The following is a 19813-nucleotide window of genomic DNA, read 5'->3' on the forward strand; positions in this document are numbered from 1 at the left end:
ACGCTGTCCTATAGGGTCACTATGAGTCAGAACTGCCTTGATGGCTTTGCGTTTTGGAGTTTCCGCGTCTCTTCCCCCACCTCCCTATCTCCCACGGTCCCCATTCCCTTCCCCTGAGCAAGCCGCAGGGGGGAGGTGGCGGTTTTAGGAGACAATCCGAGCCGGGGAGGAAGGCAGGGGAGTCGCCTGGGGCACGGAAAGGGGCCGGGCTGTGCTGTCTGGGAAGTGGGAGGGGGCCTCGGCGCCGGGAGGGAAGCGCTTGTCGCCCAGGGCGCAGAGCCACTGAAGTCGCAGCCTCCACAGCCACCGCCCCCGGGCTCGCTCCCAGCCGGGCTGAGTCCTCGGTGCGCGGCGACGGCGCGGCCGTGAGTCCCGGGGAGAGGACCACCCGGGCTCCTCCGCAGCCCTCCCAAGTCCGCGCTCCCGGCGATGAGGCCCTGGCCAGCGCCCCTCCGCAGTCGGGGTTTGAGGACCGTGGCGGAGACACTCGGCCAGGCCCCCCATCGGCACCGGGAGAGGCCTGCGAGGCCGCGGGGAGGGCCACAGGGCAGCCGGGCTGGCCTCGAGGTTGGGGGCGCGCGCTGCCCAGGGCTGAGACCCAACGAGGGAGCGGCCGGGGCCGACGGCGGGCGCTAACTCGGCGCCCCGGCCCGGGACAGCGGGGACCATGGGCCGCCTCTTCAGTCCTCGGCCGCCCCCCAGCGAAGACCTCTTCTACGAGACCTACTACAGCCTGAGCCAGCAGTACCCGCTGCTGCTGCTGCTGCTGGGCATCGTGCTGGGCGCGCTGCTGGCGCTGCTCGCCGTCGCCTGGGCCAGCGGCAGGGTGAGCGGGGCTTTTATCCACGGCGGGTCTCTCCGCGGCGGGTGCACCGAGGGTCGTCACCTAGGGAGCATTTTCGGGGGCTGGGGGCAGGCAAGAGGGATGCGGTTTCCTCGTGCGTTTTTCTGCTGTCGTCATTGTCCCTCTGCGCTCTCGATCTTACTGCAAACCTACGGTGACGGCCCGAGGCAAGTCGCTCCACCTCTGTGCGCCACCGCCTCCGAGTCCGCGCAGAGAGGTCGCTACGCCCGGGACGCTTGCCGCAGACCTTGCGGAGCGTCTTGGTACTAAAAGAAATCCAACACCGGATTTTCCCGTTTTCCATGGGGGGTGGAAATTCCACACAGGCCCCGGGGGAATTCATTTCCTGGTTTTCTCTCCCTCCTAGGGCCGGTAGGTCAGTGGTACCCACAGACCCCGAGGCACCTCCACCTCACTCTCATTTCATCCTTGAATAATTGGCAGTTTCTGCTGGGGGCGGGGCTTGCTCGGAGGACAGGGTAACGACAGGGGGTCTGCAGATCAATTTTGGCCAATGTCTTGCTCCGGTTCTCCTCGGAGGAAAGGTGAAAACCCCGCTGGGAGCGCCGGTCTTGGCTGGTCCCGCCCAACGTTCCGGACGGACGAGGCGGAGACCGAGCGCAAGGAGCGCGGCGGGGAGCTTATCCCAGAGGTGGGGCAGGTGGCCAGAGCGCAGGCGGAGCTGGGCAGGGAGGCGCTGGGCCCGGCGGGCTCCGAGCTCCCCCTGCCGGGCTCGGGAATTGAGCCAACAAGTTAGCCGGAAAGTACGTGGGATACGGTTTGGGCTGCTAACCGCAAGGTCAGCAGTTCAAATCTACCAGCCACTCTGCAGGAACTCGATGAGACTTTCTGCTCTCGGAAAGGTTTCCAGTCTCGGAAAGCCCCGCGGGCACGTTCTACGCTGTCCTGTGGAGTCGCTAGGAGTCGCGATGAATGAGTGAGAAATGCCTTCTGTGAACTAGGATCTTCCACTCAATTCAGGGACGCTGGTGTGTGCTATGGTTCCTATTTGAGAGCTGAAAAACGATGCTCTGAGAGGCCATGGATTCACAGGTGACCAGGTCTTGGGCCGGTGTCCCACGCTCAGGCGCCATGGTGCAGGCAAAGTGGAGTAGTAGGTTGGATGGTTTGAACCTGTGACTACAAACAGAGGACTAGCAGTTTCACAATATGAATGACACGCAGAGATGCCTGGGCCCTTTCCAGTCTTGGATTTGAGGCACTTTTGAGAACTGGATGGAGGGGGTGGCTGCCGGCTCTTACCTAGGTCCCCCTTTACCTCTGACGAGCACCTCTAGCTCCCCATCCAGCCTTTGCCTAACAGGAGCTCTCCTTCCAGGAGCTGGCTTCCGACCCGGGATTCCTGGCCACTGTGCTGTGCGCTTTGGGCGGCTTCTCGCTGCTGCTGGGACTGGCTTCCCGGGAGCAGCGACTTCAGCGCTGGACTCGTCCTTTGTCCGGCCTGGTGTGGGCCGCGCTGCTCGCGCTGGGCCACAGCTTCCTCTTCACCGGGGGCACGGTCAGTGCCTGGGACCAGGTGAGAAGGGTGACTGCTGGGCAGGGGTGGGCGTGGGGGTCGGGGGCTGGGTTGGACAGGGGCTTGGAACTGGCGCCCAGGGTTTCAGCAGCTTCTCCTCAGCTTGCTGTTTCCTGCAACTCTTGCCCCTCCAGGTGCCCTTCTTCCTCTTCGTCATCTTCACTGTATACGCCATGTTGCCCCTGGGCATGCGGGATGCTGCTATCGCGGGCCTGGCCTCCTCAGGGTCGCACCTGCTTGTGCTGGGGCTGTACCTTGGGCCGCAGCCCAAACATCGACCTGCGCTGCTGCCCCAGGTGAGCACACAGGGCAAGCCCCGGAAACAGGCTGCGACCTGCTTGGCTCTCCAAATGTGGACTGGCCGAGAGCTGTTATTCTCAAGGTGGGCCCAATACTGGGCACGGGGTACAGTACAAGGGCATGTAGGTCCTGAGCATGCCAGGTGGGGGCAGTGCTGCCACTAGATAAGGGCTCTAGACACAGGGACTCTGGGTGACAAATCGGTGAATAAGGATGACAGATAAAGGATGACGGAAGCTTCGCTCAACCCAAAACAAAACAAAACTCACAGCCATCCATTCAAGACTGACCCTACAGGACAAGGTAGAACTGCCCTTGAGAGTTTCCGAAACTGTAATACTTTATGGGTCTAGAGAGTCCCACCCACCCACCCTTTTAGTTTCTCTGAGGAGTGGCTAGTGGTTTCCAACTTCTGACCTTGCAGAAGTTGGGAGGATGTCAAACGCGAGCGTGAGTCGTTTTATGAGACACAGGGTGATGTTGGAAAGGTGGTAGGCCAGCACAGGTTTTTACACATGCAAAGGTTTCTACAATGCCGGGTCATTCCGGCTGGTGCAGCAGCCAAGCAAGGGTTGGAAGCAAAGGGAATGGAGTACCCTAAGGAGCTCACACTATGGCCGAGGCTTGTCCCACAGTAGCTAGGTCCCTAACTGTGGAGCCTGGTGCTTCCCAGCCATCTTCGCCACCAACCTCACATAGACTCCGCCCCAACCCCCCACCCTGGTCTCACCCACAGCTGGCGGCAAACGCGGTGCTCTTCCTGTGCGGGAACGTGGTGGGAGTGTACCACAAGGCACTGATGGAGCGTGCCCTGCGTGCCACGTTCCGAGAGGCACTCAGTTCCCTGCATTCACGCCGGAGGCTGGACACGGAGAAGAAGCACCAGGTCAGCAGGCCGCATGGTTATGACGAGGGAGGTGTTTAAGTCAAGCAAGCACGCACACGGACTAGCTTCCCAAGCTGACTGACTTTGGACAAGCCACTTGACCTTCCCTTGCAAAATGAGCCAAGTCGGAAGGTTATTATTATGAGACTCAAACAGATAGGTTCTTGTAAGAACGCTCCAGAGTCCTGGTGATATAATGGTTAAGCTTTTGGCAGTGATCTGAAAGGTCAGCAGTTCTAAACCACCTGCTGCCCCGCAGGACTGGACTTTTTAATCCCATCGAGAGTTATTGACTCAGAAACTCACAGGGGCAGTTCTGCCCTGTCCTATAGGCTGCAGTGAGTCGGCATCTCAGCTCCATCGCAGTGAGAGAGAGAGGAAAGCTTTTGAATATTATGATACTAAGTGAGATGTGATTCTAATTTGGCCAGCTGTGCTGGGAGTACAGTCCCTAGAGATGAGTGCAGATGGGGTCCTGGGACCCAGTTATGTGCTTCAGGGAGGACCCGTGGAAGTATGTCGGGGAGGCACCTGTTGGGGGTGGGGCCATGTGGGGGCTCTTTGGAGAAATGGTTGGGGCTGGGCTCCTTCCTGGAGATGGACTGCAGAAGGATTGGCACTCATCGGCCCCTCTCCCAGGAGCACCTCCTCTTGTCTATCCTTCCTGCCTACCTGGCTCGGGAGATGAAGGCCGAGATCATGGCGAGGCTGCAGGCTGGGCAGGGGTCCCGGCCCGAGAGCACCAACAACTTCCACAGCCTCTATGTCAAGAGGCACCAGGGAGTCAGGTATGAGGAGCGATGGGTGGCAAGGGGGGACCAGTGGGCTCAGCGCCCCTCCCCCGGTGATGTGGGCTGTGCTCGCTCCCCCAGCGTGCTGTATGCAGACATCGTGGGCTTCACCCGGCTGGCCAGCGAGTGCTCTCCCAAGGAGCTGGTGCTCATGCTCAATGAGCTCTTTGGCAAGTTCGACCAGATCGCCAAGGTCAGAAGGGGCCTCGTTCCCCACCCAGGGGCTGGCAGACACTCCCACCCTGGAACGCCCCTTCCAAGAGAAATGCCTGCCTCAGGAGACCCCAGTGCCACTTCAGAGCTCTCCGGGAGAGGCCTCTCATCAGCTCCCCCCATGCTCCACGATACCCTCAGATACACAACATCTGCGTCTCCAAACACTACAACCCAGACTGGAGCCATTGTTAGATGCTTTAACCCTGGGAGACCTCGCCAAGGGACAGCTGTGCTCAGTCACCTGCTCCGACCCCAGGGGTGTCCCTCAGCCACCTAACCTTGAACCCCTCCAGTGACCTCCATCCTGAGGCTATTTCTGTGTTCCCAAGTCTGGAGACAAGCTCGGTAGAGCCTCAGACATCCCAAACCTTGGGGAACGCTTCTGAGAAAGGCACCCCCATGGGAGACCTCGGCCAGTTCCACAGCAAGTTTAGGGAAGCCCTACACCTGAACTACTTCTCCACACTTCCATCACAACCCCAGCTCTCCCCAGCTCCCTCTTGCCGTCTCTGGCTTCTGAGTGGGCGCCTTCTCACCCCCAGGAGCATGAATGCATGCGGATCAAGATCCTGGGAGATTGTTACTACTGTGTCTCCGGGCTGCCCCTCTCTCTGCCAGACCATGCCATCAACTGTGTGCGCATGGGCCTGGACATGTGCCGGGCCATCAGGTCAGCTCAGGATGGATGTGGGGAAGGGGCAGGCAGGCTGTCAGAAGTCTTCCTTGGGAGAGGGTGATGTGTGGTAAGGAGGGGATGCGGAAGGTAGAAACTGTCTCCCCTGACCCCCTGTTCAGGAAGCTTCGGGCTGCCACCGGCGTGGACATCAACATGCGCGTGGGGGTGCACTCAGGGAGTGTGCTCTGTGGAGTCATTGGCTTGCAGAAGTGGCAGTATGACGTCTGGTCCCACGACGTTACCCTCGCCAACCACATGGAGGCAGGTGGTGTGCCAGGGTAAGGCCAGGCCCCTGGCACCTGCCCTAGGAGACCATGCAGGCCTTCCACGCATTGCCACACTCTCCCCACTACCACGTGGGGCACGCTCCGGGATGCTGGGGCCGACGAGCATCACCTGCAGCTCAAGGGCTCTGTGTCAACTCTGGGAATGATCTGGGAGAGAAAGGAGAGCGCAGGGGGTCCTCCCTGCTGACCCCAACGCCTCCTCCTTCCAGGCGCGTACACATCACGCGGGCCACGCTGGCCCTGCTGGCAGGCGCCTATGCGGTGGAGGACGCAGCCATGGAGCCCCGGGACCCATACCTTCGGGAGCTCGGGGAGCCTACCTACCTGGTCATCGACCCCCGGGTACAAGCCCAACCTAGATCCGTGGCTGGCTGGTTCACCCAACCTACCCCCCACACCCACCCCTCCAGTCAGCAGGCCCGGCCCTTCTCCTCAGCCAAACGTTTCATTCCTGAGACCTAATTGGGTGGGAAGGGGGGCTGGGAGACAAAGCTCAAAGGGCGTGGCAAGGGGGGGATGAAGAAGCATCGGTGGTCTTTACTCTCTGCCCTTTAACACCCCTTCCCCCACCCAGGCCAAGGAGGACGAGAAGGGCCCGGCTGGAGGGCTGTTGTCCTCCCTGAAGGGGCCCAAGATGCGTCCGTCGCTGCTAATGACCCGCTACCTGGAGTCCTGGGGCGCAGCCAAGCCGTTTGCCCACCTGAGCCATATAGACAGCCCAGTGTCCACCTCCACTCCGCTCCTGGTAGGTGCACCGCTGGTCGACATACACACAAGCCCACCGCCAGTGTGTCCTTGGGCCTCAGTCTCTGTCTCCCCAATTCTCCCCCTGCCCCTGGTAAGCCACTTGATGAGCCTTGACATCCCACAGTGAAGCACCATCTGATCACCCAGTCCCTGGGTCCAGACCCTTCCTGGTCATCTACCCTCCTCCCCACTGAAGAAAGCTCAAAGCTCTCTGCCCTTTGAGCTCACCTCAGAGTGAGGCCTTGTCCACCAATTCCCAGACATCACTTCTCCTGATCCTGCAAAGGTGGTCCATCCACTTCCTCCTGACTGGGGAGACTCCATTCCTACCAAGACCCAGGGCTGTTCAGCTCACCTCCTGCTGGCTGTACGCTCTCCCCTTCAAATCAGTTGTTGCACCTGTTCCCCAGCACGTGTACATGGCGACAGGATATATGAGTTGACAGGAGAAATCACAGATGGCCTTGAAAAAAGAGGAAGTCACCTTCAACAGGCTGGGCAGGGCAGGGAGGGATGATTACCTCTGGTCTAGGTGAAGATTCCAGGAGCCCTGTTGGTGTAGTGGTTATGCATTGGGCTGCTAACCTCAAGGTCAGCAGTTTGAAACCACCAGCCAGCTCCAAGGGAGAAAGATGAGGCTCTCTACTCCCATAGAAAGTTGGTCTCAGAAACTCACAGGAGCAGATCTACTGTCGGGATTGCCTGGATGGCAGTGATTGATGGCAGCGGCTGATTCTACGTACAGCACCTTCAAGTAATCAGTGACTCATGGCTGGTGGGGGACCCTGAATCTCCCCCACTGGCTGGCTCTTCAGACTGACGCTCAGCAACTAGCTGACAGACCCCTTCGTGCAAGCACCCAGTCATGTCTCTGAAGACCTGCACCACAATTAGGCTCCCATCTCCTCAGCTTGTGTCCCTCCACTGGCCTGTCCTTCCCAAAAACCTGTTTGCCTTTCCCAGCCAGTTCTCTGCTCATCTTCCCAGAATCCCCTCTACAGGGGAACACCTGACCTTCTGCCTCCTCCTCTCACCCAGCAGGAAGGCAGGATGAGGTCTCTAGAGGGAATGGGGTGCAGCACAGGGCTTGCTAGCAGCCCAAGGACTGTGGGATGCAACCCCCTTCGTACAAGGGTCCCCCAAGCCCACGTGAGACCCACGCCCCCACTCCACTGGCATGCCAACTAGGCAGCCTGGGGGTGCAGGGCAGGAACGCCCTGTCCAAAGGAACCAGGACGTTCGCTTCTTGGTCCCTTCTCTGTTTGCTGCCACCGAACAAGCCCTGGACTCTCGGGACCTTGGCTATCAGCGAGTTGGACTGTCCCACGGGGGGTTCCGGGGTGTCTTCTCGGTGGAGGCAGACCCAGAGGCCTTTCTTCTGGGAAGCCTCGGGCAGGCCGCACCACCAACCTCTCCGTGAGCTGTCAGCTGTGAATGCCTGAGCCCCTGCCCCCACCCCTGAAAGTCCCAGGGGCTGGATGGCTGTTGGAAGTCGGAGCAGCAGCAGCAGCGATAGACTGGACTCTTGTTCCTTTTGTTGTTTTCCTGCTTTGTTTTTTCTGATCATGGTGAAATAGTGGTAACAAAACTCCCCTCCCCCTCCCACCCTTTGTCCGTGCACAATTCAGTGACCCCTGAGGACATTCACCCTGTGGGACCACCCCACATCTGTCTCCAGATTTCCCCATCAGCTTTGTGGAAACAGCACCTCTGAGCAATCGCTCCCCATGCGCCCCACCCCTGCCCCGCCTGCCCAGTAACCACTCATAAGTGGTTACTAGTATCTTGCTCACCACACAGGGGGCGGGACCTGGGGTGGGGACAGTGTTTGTGCTGCTAGATGCTATTGATGAACACTTTCATGTGCGAGCTCTGGGCTAGGTGTTGAGAAGACCAAACCTGGAGGATTTCCTCGCGAAATAACGTCTAGGCCCTGGGGGGAGAGAGGAGGCTGTTGTGGGGAGTTAGATAAACTACACAGACCCCACACCTAGAGCAGAGGATGCATGGTCTCCCTCCCTTTTGTATATGCCTGGGGGCAGGTACGGAGTGGAATTGCCACCCTGCTTCGTTTACATAGCTGAGGGGAGCAAAGGAATCCAGCCATCCTGCTTCTCCTTCTGGGTGGGGGGGCACCCTCAGGGCCCCCTCCTCTGCCCTCCTCACCCTCCTCGCCTTCTGTATTTGGTCGCTCAGCTTCCACTGTGCACCTCCCTCAGCAGAGCAAGTAGCTCTCTCTTCCTCTTCCTCTTTCCCCTGCCTCATCATGCTTGGTAATCTCCGGGCCACCTTTCCGCACCGCCCAAGGGGTGTCACCAACGGCCCCCAGTCTGTGTCTCCCAACGAGAACATTTTGGCATCCAGAGGGAGCAGTAAATTCCCTGCCTCCGAAGAAAAACATGTATATTGGCCCAGGGAGGTGGGTGGGAGGGTCTTCAGAGAAATTGAATCTCAGAAAATGGAGATCCACTCCACGGATAGAAGATAAACAGCTGCCCAGCTCGGGGGAGCAACATTCAGAAAATCAAAACATAGAAAGATCCCCGGGGAGTCTTAAGAAGTCAGGAGGCCCCTTGAAGGAGGAGTAAGGTTTGGAGCCCCTCTTCCAGGGAAGTGGCATTTGGTGGACAGGGAGGAGAAGTCATCGAGACAGGGGACACAGCTGGGCCAAATGCCACCATTGTGGGTAGGACCATGCAGTCCGGCCCCCCATCTGTCTCAACTCGACTGGCTCTGGGACACTCACGGTCTCCCCTTATCCCCCCTCCCCCTGTCCATCACCTGCCCTCCCCCGCCTTCCCCTCTCCCCCCACCCCCCCACCCCCCGCCCCTGTGCTTTCTTAGCAGGAGAAGGCCCTGGCTTCCTTCAGCCAGCAGTGGAGCCTGGACCGGTGAGGAGGCCGGAGCACCTTGGCGGTGGGGCTGTCTGGGTGAACGACTGGGGGACCGACTGACTGTTCCTGCCGCCTTACCCAGATGCTTCTGAGGGTCTCAGTAGTGACAGGCTGGCCTTCCCTGTGCAGGAGCCGTACCCCCCGAGGCTTAGACGCTGAGCTAGACACCGGGGACGCCAAGTTCTTCCAGGTCATCGAGCAGCTCAACTCGCAGAAGTATGAAAAGCACGGGGGGCGGGGGGAGGGAGGAATCAAGGCTCTGGAGTCCCTGGCCAGCGGGCAGGTGATGCTCTGTTCACCTGGGGGGCAGTGAGGGCTTCCCTGTTCTGAGCCAGGCACCAACTCGCCCGACCTCGCCCCCTGCCCTCTCTCTGCCCTGCCCACTCCTCTCCGGTGCTGACCCTCCCCAATGCATGCCAGACAGTGGAAGCAGTCAAAGGACTTCAACCCACTGACGCTGTACTTCAGGGAGAAGGAAATGGAGAAGGAGGTGAGCAAGCAGTGTGGGGGTGCCTGAGGGGGTGCCAACCTTCCTCCCTGAGCCCCTGGTCGGAGTCAGGCCCCGGGACCCCACCTCCCCTACACGGCTCTGCTCAGTTTGTTATCTAGGGGGGTGAGGGGCTGTACTTGTCCTCTCAAAGGAGGGCCACTCTGTGGAATGAGGAGGGGGTAGCTCTTTGGGGAACAGGTAGGGACTGCGTGGAACTGAACTTGGAGGGAAGCTGGGACCCGCTCTTGTCTGGGATTGACTCCTTGATTCGCTGGCTCCACCGGGCACTCCCACTTCCAGTACCGGCTCTCTGCTCTCCCTGCCTTCAAATACTATGCAGCCTGCACCTTCACGATCTTCCTCTCCAACTTCATCATCCAGATGCTGGTGACAAACAGGTGAGACACCCCCCACCCAAGGAAGACCCTGCTCCATGTGCCCCATCAGCTTCCTCTCCCTGACCCACCACTCGCACCTCCCCCTCCCCTTCCCATCTCGGGAAGCACCCACAGAGGCAGCATTGTCGCCCCTGGGTCAGCAGTTCAAAACCACCAGCCGCGCCTGGGGAAAGACAGGGCTTTCTTCACCCACAAACAGTTGTAGTCTCTGAAGCCCACAGCAGTGGTTTTAGCCTGTCTTACAGGTCTCGGCTTTCAGCCTTCTAGGTAGAATGATACATATAAGCCAGGCTTACCCAAAAGTGTTTCTGTACTTGTAGCTAGCTACTGGGAGAGATTTCTTGTGTGTGTGTGTGTGTGTGTGTGCGTGTGATATTTCTACGGCAGCATGGTACCTTCCTTTTGGTGTCACGCCCTCTGTGCCTACCGCCCGGTACCGTCTGCACCCCTGCACCTCCTCAGCGACACCACTGCACAGAGGAAATGTGTGTTCGGGAGGCCAGTGAGAGTCAAGACCCTCGTTAACATCATACGTCCTGTGGACTTTGTACAAAGCCCTAGCGCTTTCACGTGTGCGTGTCTTTCAATTATAACATTTCTGAAGTCAGTTCACACCCTGAGGTCAGCTGAAACCCAGCCCTAGGCCACCCTAGGGACATGTTAAGACTCAGCCTGCGTTGAAGAGTTTAAACAGCTTTGCCCTCAAGGCCCGGATGATTGGCGAGATGCAGCCACTCTTGTAGGTCCCTGTCTTCCTCCAATACTTGTCCCCATGCCAGCACTGCCCTAGGCCCATTGGCTTTCCCAAATGCATCAGAACGTGATGTCTTAGCAGCCAATGGGGACCCCTCCCAGGACCACCCCCCCACCTTATCTCCCAACCGGCCCGCAAGGCACCCTCACAGCACCCAGAGAGCCTCGCCTAATGCTTGGCTGCCTCTCACTCTTCTTTCCCTACAGGCCCCCGGCGCTGGCCATCACCTATAGCGTCACCTTCCTCCTCTTCCTCCTCCTCCTCTTCATCTGCTTCTCGGAGCACCTGACGGTGAGCTGGTCTTGGGGATGGAAGTGGCAAGGTGGGGCCCAGGCCTGGAGGGGGCCCTGTGATGGCGGACCGCTGTGCTCCCTCCACAGAGGTGTGTTCTGAAAGGCCCCAAGATGCTGCACTGGCTGCCTGTGCTGTCGGGCCTGGTGGTCACCCGGCCAGGCCTGCGAGTCGCCCTGGGCACCGCCACCATCCTCCTGGTCTTCCTCATGGCTATGAGCAGCCTGGTGAGGGTCGGGGCAGGGGCAGGGACTCCATTCAGCCCCGGGAGGCTGTGTTGGACTTGCTGGGGGCTGAGAGGGGTGCGTAGCTCAGAGCTCAGAGCGGTGGGAGGAAGGCTGGGGGAGTGGAGGTGGGGCTGCAGTGGGTGTTGAAGAAGTAGAGAGAAGACGTGCAGTCACCCCAGCCTCCCTCCCTGGCAGAGTCAGTGGTGGGGTGTGTCCTCGGTAGCAGGTCTTCTTCCCTTAGCCTGCTGACTATGATCTTAGAGTGACAGTTGATGGATTGTCTAGAGTGCAGAATAATAAAGCCCTAGAATTGTGTCCCTGGAAGGCACCTTAGGGATGGGCATCATACCCACCCTACGCCCACCCTCAGCCATAGGAAGCTGAGGCCTGGAGAGGGTGAGTGGCTGGCAAGAGACTCAGGCCAGAGTAGCACCCTCGACACCCAAAATGCCCACCCACAGGCCCTGCATCAACCGCAAATAGCAGAGGCCACCCCTTTGGTCCTGACTCATCCCTGGGTCAGTTGAGACCCAGTGCAAGGCCCCTTACACCCCTCAGTGCCTCATTCGTCTCCTCTGCAGTTCTTCTTACCAGCATCGCCCAGCTGCCCTTTCCAAGCCACCAATGTGTCCTCCATGGCTTTCAACCTCTCCTGGGAGCTCCCTGGGTCCCTGCCTCTCATCAGCATCCCGGTGAGTGCTCCCTACAGCCCGGACCTCCTTCACCCAGACTCCTCCTTAGTTGAAATCCCCTCGCTGTGGATTGGAACCGACTTCAGTCACTCCGGTGTGTGTCTGACACGCCTGAGCTTCGGATGGACATGGGAGGGGAGGACCGGGAGGCCTCTGCCCCACTCCTGACCCCCTGCCTGGCCCTACAGTACTCTGTGCACTGCTGTCTGTTGGGCTTCCTCTCCTGCTCCCTCTTTCTACACATGAGCTTCGAGCTGAAGCTGCTGCTGCTCCTGCTGTGGCTGGTGGCCTCCTGCTCCGTCTTCCTGCACTCCCACGCCTGGCTGTCCGACTGCCTCGTCGCCCGCCTCCAGAGGGGCCCCTGGGATTCCAGGTGTGCAGGACTGCTGGCCAAGGTGCCCAGGCCCTGGGGAGAGAGCAGAGCTTTGACCTCACCTCACCTCATGGGCCTGGACCACCCACCAGGAAAAGGAGAGGGAGGCTCCGGACCCAGTGGGGCAGTGGAGGCAGGGAGGGGGCAGGCAGGAGTGGGGCAGGGTGAACCACAGCCCTGACCGGAGGCTCCCTCAGGCCGGGAGTGCTGAAGGAGCCCAAACTGATGGGAGCCATCTCCTTCTTCCTCTTCTTCTTCACCCTGCTTGTCCTAGCTCGGCAGGTGAGTCCCTCGGCCCCTGTGAATGGGAGGCAGGGATCCCCCTATCTGTGGCTTGGTCGCTCTCTTAGTCCTAGATCTTTGGGGTTCGGTTCAAGTGGTGTGGCCGCTGGGAACATCCAAGGGCTCCTTCAGTTTCCCCTTCCGTACCCAGCAGGAGTATCCTCCCCTCCTCTCCACCCTCCAATCTGCTGAAACCCTCGCTGAAAGCAAAATCTCCCCCATTCCCCCCAGTCGGGTTTCAATCTCCTTTCAAGGGTAGCTGGGTCTCTCCCAGAGATCCTTGCAGCTTAAATCTATTTCTGTTTGGGGAAGGTGGCGGGCAGGGACACTCAGGAGCTTTGACTTCCCCTGCACTGTGTGGCCCCATGACCCCGGGTGACCCCTCCCACACACCCGCAGAATGAGTACTACTGCCGCCTGGATTTCCTGTGGAAGAAGAAGCTGAGGCAGGAGCGGGAAGAGACAGAGACGATGGAGAACCTGACCCGCCTGCTCCTGGAGAACGTGCTCCCCGCACACGTGGCCCCCCAGTTCATTGGCCAAAACCGGCGCAACGAGGTGACCGCAGGCCCCTGACTCTGAGCCCCCGGTCATTGGAAGGACTAGCTGTAAAAGGAAATCCATCCTCCCTGGGGGGCAACCTCGCAGGCTCTTGTCCGCGCCAGATGCCTGCGTTTTCTCCCAGTGCGGGCTCTGTCTGTGTGTATCTGTAGTTCAAGTTCTACTGCACGGCAGGAATGTCTCTTCCAACGTTCAGCCCCTAACCCTCTCAGAAGCTGAATCAAGTGTCGGGAGAAGTTTGCTGCCCAGCCATGCCTCTAAGCCCTTCCAACAGGGCAGCCACTAGGCGTCTACGCTTTCATTTGAAGTTCATGAACGATTCAGTCCCTTAGTCACAATAGCCGCGCTGGGGGAGCTAGTGGCCACCAGGTTGGACAGAGCAGATGCAGAAAGTCTGGGTGACGCTCCTCTGCTTTTGTGCATCAACAAGTCGATTCTGACTCAGAGCGCACTCCAGGAAGAGAGAACTGCCCCCAGAAGGTTTCCTGGGCTGTCACCTCTCCAGGGGCAGACTCGGCCTCTTCTCCCAGGAAGCCCCAGGTGGGCTCCAAGTGCTGACCTTGTGATTACAGCCGAACTCTTAGCCGTTGTGCCACCAGACTCCTGAATGCTGCTCTCAAACATAACGAAAAAGGAGCACGGCCATCGCGCCCAGGCTGCCTCACGGCGACCCTGTAGGCACTTTGCAGGGTGAGGTAGAACTGCCCCTGTGAATTTCCGAGCCGGTAGCTTTGTGCAAGACCAGAAAGCCCCATCTTTCTCCCGTGGAGCAGCAGGTGGTTTCAAACTGCCGGACCTTGCAGTTAGCAGCCCCACACCACTGGACCGCCAGGGCTGCTCTGGAGCCTCCCGAGTCCCTCTATCGTTGGACCATCGGGAAGGCACCAGTGTGGGCACTTTCTTCTTTAGCCCACCGGCCCACCCACCTCCTCTGCTCTGGATGCAGTCCTGGCGCACAGGGAGGGCCGCCTTCACGGAGGGACCTCCCACCACCAGCTCTTCACTCTCCGGGTCAGAAGTACTCTGCTTCACCCAGCCTCCTCTCGTCTAGACACCGCACATCTTCTGACCGATCCTGTTTCTCTCTTCACACTGGCTGCTAGAAATCTCAGGGCCAGCATGAAGGGCCAGCCTCCTTTGTCCACAAACCTCAGACCCGATTCTGTCTTTGCCTTCTTAGCCTTGTTTTCCCAATCGCGGCTTTGTTTTCTCTTCCGAGTTGTGCACGCTTGTGACTGACTCAACACCTCTCAGGAAGAAGCCAGGACATACCGTTTCCAGGTGATTCCCGCTTCTAGACGTGATGCCCTGCCTTCAGCCGGGAGGTGATCCTGACCCCAAACGTTGTTCTCTTTTATTATTTTTAATTTTTTTAATTGAGCATTAAGTGAAGGTTTACCACTAAGTAGACCATCACTCTGACATTTTATAATCCCTACCCATTTTGTCTCTCAATGCATGCTCATCTATTCCGCTTTCTCCGTGTTTGCGGTTTCTGTCCCGCCTCCTTCCCTAAGCCCTTGAGCTTTGCCATTGAGTAAATGCTGCTGCCTTTTTTAAAAACCATGACTGGTAATCATTCTACCACAAGGGTAAGTTCAACTCTAGACCTAACGGCTGACTCAGGGCCATAGTCTCAGGGCTTCCTCCCATCCCGTTCTGACCAGTAAGTCTTATTTCTTTTACAATTTTGAGTTGGGGTTCGCATGGTTTTCCTACTCTGTCTGGGACCTGCTCCTGTGATCCAGAACCATCGGGAAGGGTAGCTGGGCACCATCTAGTTCTTCGGGTCTTAGGGCTGTGGAGACTAAGGTTTGGGTGTTTCGTTCGTCCATTGGACTGATTGTTTCCATATGTCTTCCTATGTTTTTTTAATCACTCTTCTTCCTCCAGACTGGGAGAAACTAACGGTCCCACATTCGATGGCTGCTCGTGAGCCCCTAAGACCCCAGGTGCCACTCGCCCAAGTAGGATATAGACCTTGACCTTTGTGAACGTGTATTGCACCAACAGATCTTCCTGTCTCCCTTGCCTCTCTTAGAAAACATAATGACAGCCCTCTTTGACTCCCAAATCCGAAGCTGGCCTGGCTCCTGTCCCTCTTTCCAGATCCCCCTTCAACTGAAGGGCTAGGAATGTGGACGCAATGGGAAGGTCCCGTGCAAACCTAGAATGGGGAATAAGAAGATGGTGCTCACCCTCCCCCCACTCCCTCCCACCTTCTCCAGGACCTCTACCACCAGTCCTACGAGTGTGTGTGTGTCCTCTTCGCCTCAGTCCCGGACTTCAAGGAGTTTTACTCGGAATCCATCATCAACCACGAGGGGCTGGAATGCCTTCGCCTGCTCAATGAGATCATCGCCGACTTTGATGAGGTGACTGCCCGCCCTGGCAGCTGCGAGGCCAATCTTCTTCCCCTTCCCAGCTTTTCCTCCTCTACTCTGGTCACCCCCTCCTACCCTACCACTAACACTCCCTCCCCTGCCGAGACTGCACACTCGATCCCTCCCCAGATCCTGGGGCTGGGCTAGTGGGAGGGAGAAGCCCAGAGCTTAGAGAGAATGGAGACACGACCTCTTCCCGTCACAGCTGCTCTCCAAGCCCAAGTTCAGTGGAGTGGAGAAAATCAAAACCATCGGCAGCAGCTACATGGCAGCCACAGGGTTAAATGCCGCTGCCGGCCAGGACGCACAGCAGGTACGAACCCCCCTTCCTCACCTGCAACCTCGGACACTGGTGGATGGGCCCATACGTGGGACTTATTCCTGTTCCCTCCTTGGCCCATCCCGGTGGGCCGCCCTCTGCCAGGATGCCGAGCGAAGCTGCAGTCACCTTGGCACCATGGTGGAATTTGCCGTGGCTCTGGGGTCTAAATTGGATGTCATCAACAAGCATTCTTTCAACAACTTCCGCCTGCGTGTGGGTGAGGGCCCACCTCCCTGGCTGTGGGCATCTAGCACTTCCTCCTCCTCTCAGGCTCTTCCCCCACCAGGTCTTTTGTGAGCTGCCCCAGGGCATCCCTGGGACACCACTCCCTGGCCCTTCTCCTCCTCCCTTCTGAATCTCCCCAGTGGGGTGGGTTGGGAGCTATAAGGCAACTGCACCCTGTCCCTAAACCAGACTCCTCGGGCCGGAGACCTCCCCTCTTCTCTAAGACTCTCCGGGCCTTCTCCTCTCCAGGCCCTTGAGCTTCCCCTTCCCCCTCCTCCCTCCAAGTTTCCCTCCATCAAGTTCCCCACTTTGCCTCCCCCCTTAATCAGGGTTAAACCATGGACCAGTGGTGGCAGGTGTCATTGGAGCCCAAAAGCCACAATATGACATCTGGGGCAACACGGTGAATGTGGCCAGTCGCATGGAGAGTACAGGCGTCCTGGGCAAGATCCAAGTGAGGGGGCCACCCTGGAGGCATGGGAGGTGGTAGGACGAGGCAGGGTCACCCCACACCAATCCCCTTCCAATTGCAGGTGACTGAGGAGACGGCTCGGGCCCTGCAGTCCCTGGGCTACCCCTGCTATCGACGGGGCATCATCAAAGTCAAAGGCAAAGGGCAGCTTTGCACCTACTTCCTGAACACAGACTTGACACGCACCGGACCCCCCTCAGCCACCCTAAGCTGAGTCTCCCGAGACCCCCAACAAGGAGACTCGGCGTTTCTGGGAGCTGACTGCTGCCAGGAGCTTTGGGTAGAGCCTTTTCCTTTCTTGCCAAACTGACTGCTTCTCTGTGGGAACGTGCAGGCGCGAGCCTGGGTGAGCCTGGGGGTGTTGCAAGTGGGTATTCTGTTTGCAAACTGAGGAAGGTGACTGCCTCCGACTTCCTGCCCACTTACCAACCAGATTCCAGTACAGTGTGCACCTTGGAAGCAGAAGGAGCTTGAATCGCATGATCCGAAGCAAGGACTTGTCCTTTCCTGTCACCTGCTCACAAGCATCGGAAGGGATATCCAGGGAAATACCATGTGACCCTGGTTTGTTCAACTAACACTAAATAAGCACCTATTATGTGCCTCGCAGGCAAAGGAGTCACACGCCTACGAAGCAATCCACTAGGTCCCTCCCAGTTTCAGCTCTTCTCAGACGGCCCGCCACGCTTTCTGATGGTACTTGTAGACAACTTGGGGGTGCCCCATGATCAGATGCCCTCTACCCCTACTTCCTTCTGCACAGCATCACCAGGGCCTTGAAACTTTGATGGCTTATTCCCACCTGCCCATAATTTGGAGTCCAAGAGCTGCCTAGGCACACCCAGGTCTTCCTAGCTGTTGCCCATGGAATTTGGGGGCTTGCTTCCCTGGTTAGTCTTTTGGAGAGGTTTCAAAACTATGGGTTCCGTGGCCACTTCCATCTTCCTAAAATGGTGTTTGAGCAGAACCGGACTGAAGCGCTCGAAAACATCAGTCAACCCTACCAAATAAGGCCTCAATTCCTCTCACTCTGGGATTCTTTCCTTCCTGGGGGGGGGGGGGTACCAGGAGCACAAAAGGCCACCCTGTGCCATGGTGCGTGCTGGAATGTTGACATATGAATTCTAGGAGGGAAGAAAAGGATGGAGATTCCCTAGATCGGCAGTTCTCAACCTGTGGGTCGCGACCCCTTTGGGGCTTGAACCACCCTTTCAGAGGGGTCACCCGATTCATAACAGTAGCAAAAATACAGTGATGAAGTAGCAACAAAAACAATGTTATGGTTGGGGGGGTCATCACAACATGAGGAACTGTATTAAAGGGTCACGACCTTAGGAAGGTTGAGAACCGCTGCCCTAGATGGTCTCCTGGTGAAAGGATGAAGCTTATTGGCAGGAAGTTGGGAAGTCACATTATCAAAAATCTCTCGTAGGCTTCCGGGTGGATGATGTCATGAGTTTTCTCAGAAGGGCCTGAGTCAGGGAGTCTGGAGGGCTAAGGCCACACAAGAGGTCCTCCAAGGTTGGCTTCCCTGGGAGTCTTACACCCACCATCATCAAGCTGGCCCTGACTCGTATCAGCCCTGTGGGACTGAACAGAACCTACTGTATAGGTTTTGTAAGGTTTCTGGAGTGGATAATACCTCAGTTCTTGGCGTTTAACGATTTGAGAATTCCACCCAAAGCCATAATCCAAGTGGAGTCTTATGAAGGACAGAAGTTTCCAGTTTTACAGTCTCAAAAGGGTACACGCTATTTCTGGGAAGCGTGCCAAGCTGTGCAGAAGTTTCGCTGAGGTTCACACCTGGACGGAGCAACCTCGTGGAACAATGCACCCAAACATGCAGAACTGGGGCCAGAGGCTGCTAGCGGGCACAGGAGAGTCAGATCGCAGAGCCAAGGGCGGGGAGAGTCTGTGGCCCTAAGTCAGCCTGGAGTGGGCGTTTGTGCGCCCTGGGGGGAGGGGGGAGGAGACCTCACCCTCCGACTTGCCACTGGTAAGGTAAAAGAGAGCTGCCTTCCCATGAGGCTACTTCAAGCCTCAGGCTGGGGAGGCGTGGTTGATGGTATTGGTTGACCCCATTGGCTGGGTTGAGCCCACCTGGGTGAGGTCATGGGCCCAAGCCTAGTTTGGAGTTCCCAGCTGCACCTCCCACCTGGCTGGGGGCTTGAGTATGAACACGCTCCATTTAGGGGTCTTCACAGGTATCTAATGGTCGCCTGATTTCCTTCCAACCTCCTTTATGGGGTCCTTTGGTGGCATGGGAGGGACAGCCCCCTGTCCCTATGTCTTGCTAAATGTCTGAGGCCATCCGTCTTTATAGAAGCCTACAGCCTCGTCTTCCTCCAGCAGAACCACGAGTGGATTCGAAACACCAACCTTTCAGTTAGCAGTCCAGCTCTTACCCACTCCCAGCCTCACCGGAGTTCCTTTGTCTGTAAACAAAACAAGATAAAATAAAAAGACCCACTGCCTGCGATTTCATTCTGAATGAGCGCTCCCCCACAGGACAAACTAGAATGGAGCTTAGTTTCACTGAGGTGCTAAGTAGTGATGGAAGCAGACAGCCTCGCCTTCCTCTCATGGAGGGGCTAGTGGCTTCGAGTCACCACCACCGTGTGCCTCTTCCCAATGCTTGCATCGTCCTGCCCTCAGGAATAGGTCGACCTGAATGTTTCTAAGCTAGCAGGCTAGCTACCTCGGTTACCTCCTGAGGGGAGCTGGGATGATTTCTCTGCCCCCCTTTGGGCCCCATCTTTGAGGCAGGTGGTGCAGTTTGACAACTAATCTAAAGATCTAAAGACTGGTGGTTGGGACCCAGCCTGTGGCACCATCAAACAAAGGCCTGTCAACTGCTTCTGAAAAGATTACCACCCCCCAAAAAAAAACCAAAAAACAACCCAGACTCACTAGCCTGGATGGCAGCTTGTGGGACCACAGTTCTGCTAGATAACACAGGCATTGCCGCAAGCCCACCAAAGCCAACTGAACACATCCGCGGCTTGCTTGATTGATTTATTTGTTTGTTTGTTGGCTGTGATTTATTTGTTCATTTTTATTTGGGAGGCGGGGAAGCCCTTCCCAAGTTGAAAATCATGGGGCGCTAGAGGACGTGACTGCTCAACTTTTGGCAGCTGACCCAGGGTTGACCCAATTTCAGACTT

The 19813-nt window shown here is 57.7% G+C and overlaps 1 protein-coding gene across 1 annotated transcript; it reads left to right on the top strand.

The window, feature by feature from the left end:
• The first annotated feature begins 387 nt into the window (after positions 1-387).
• Positions 388-19095, top strand: ADCY4 (adenylate cyclase 4). The gene is made up of 26 exons (XM_075531541.1): positions 388-826; positions 2184-2381; positions 2516-2677; positions 3418-3567; positions 4207-4355; positions 4440-4551; positions 5117-5244; positions 5370-5528; positions 5747-5879; positions 6112-6282; positions 9129-9175; positions 9308-9394; positions 9599-9668; positions 9969-10066; positions 11027-11111; positions 11201-11338; positions 11920-12034; positions 12117-12124; positions 12219-12403; positions 12601-12685; positions 13085-13243; positions 15475-15621; positions 15836-15943; positions 16055-16169; positions 16507-16631; positions 16711-19095. Exons 1-26 carry the CDS (start codon positions 668-670, stop codon positions 16861-16863), a joined length of 3246 nt encoding a protein of 1081 aa, XP_075387656.1. The 5' UTR covers positions 388-667; the 3' UTR covers positions 16864-19095.
• Positions 19096-19813: the final 718 nt, after the last annotated feature.

This window comes from Tenrec ecaudatus, chromosome 14 (genome assembly GCF_050624435.1).
Source record: "Tenrec ecaudatus isolate mTenEca1 chromosome 14, mTenEca1.hap1, whole genome shotgun sequence".
In the NCBI taxonomy this organism is placed as follows: Eukaryota; Metazoa; Chordata; class Mammalia; order Afrosoricida; family Tenrecidae; genus Tenrec; species Tenrec ecaudatus.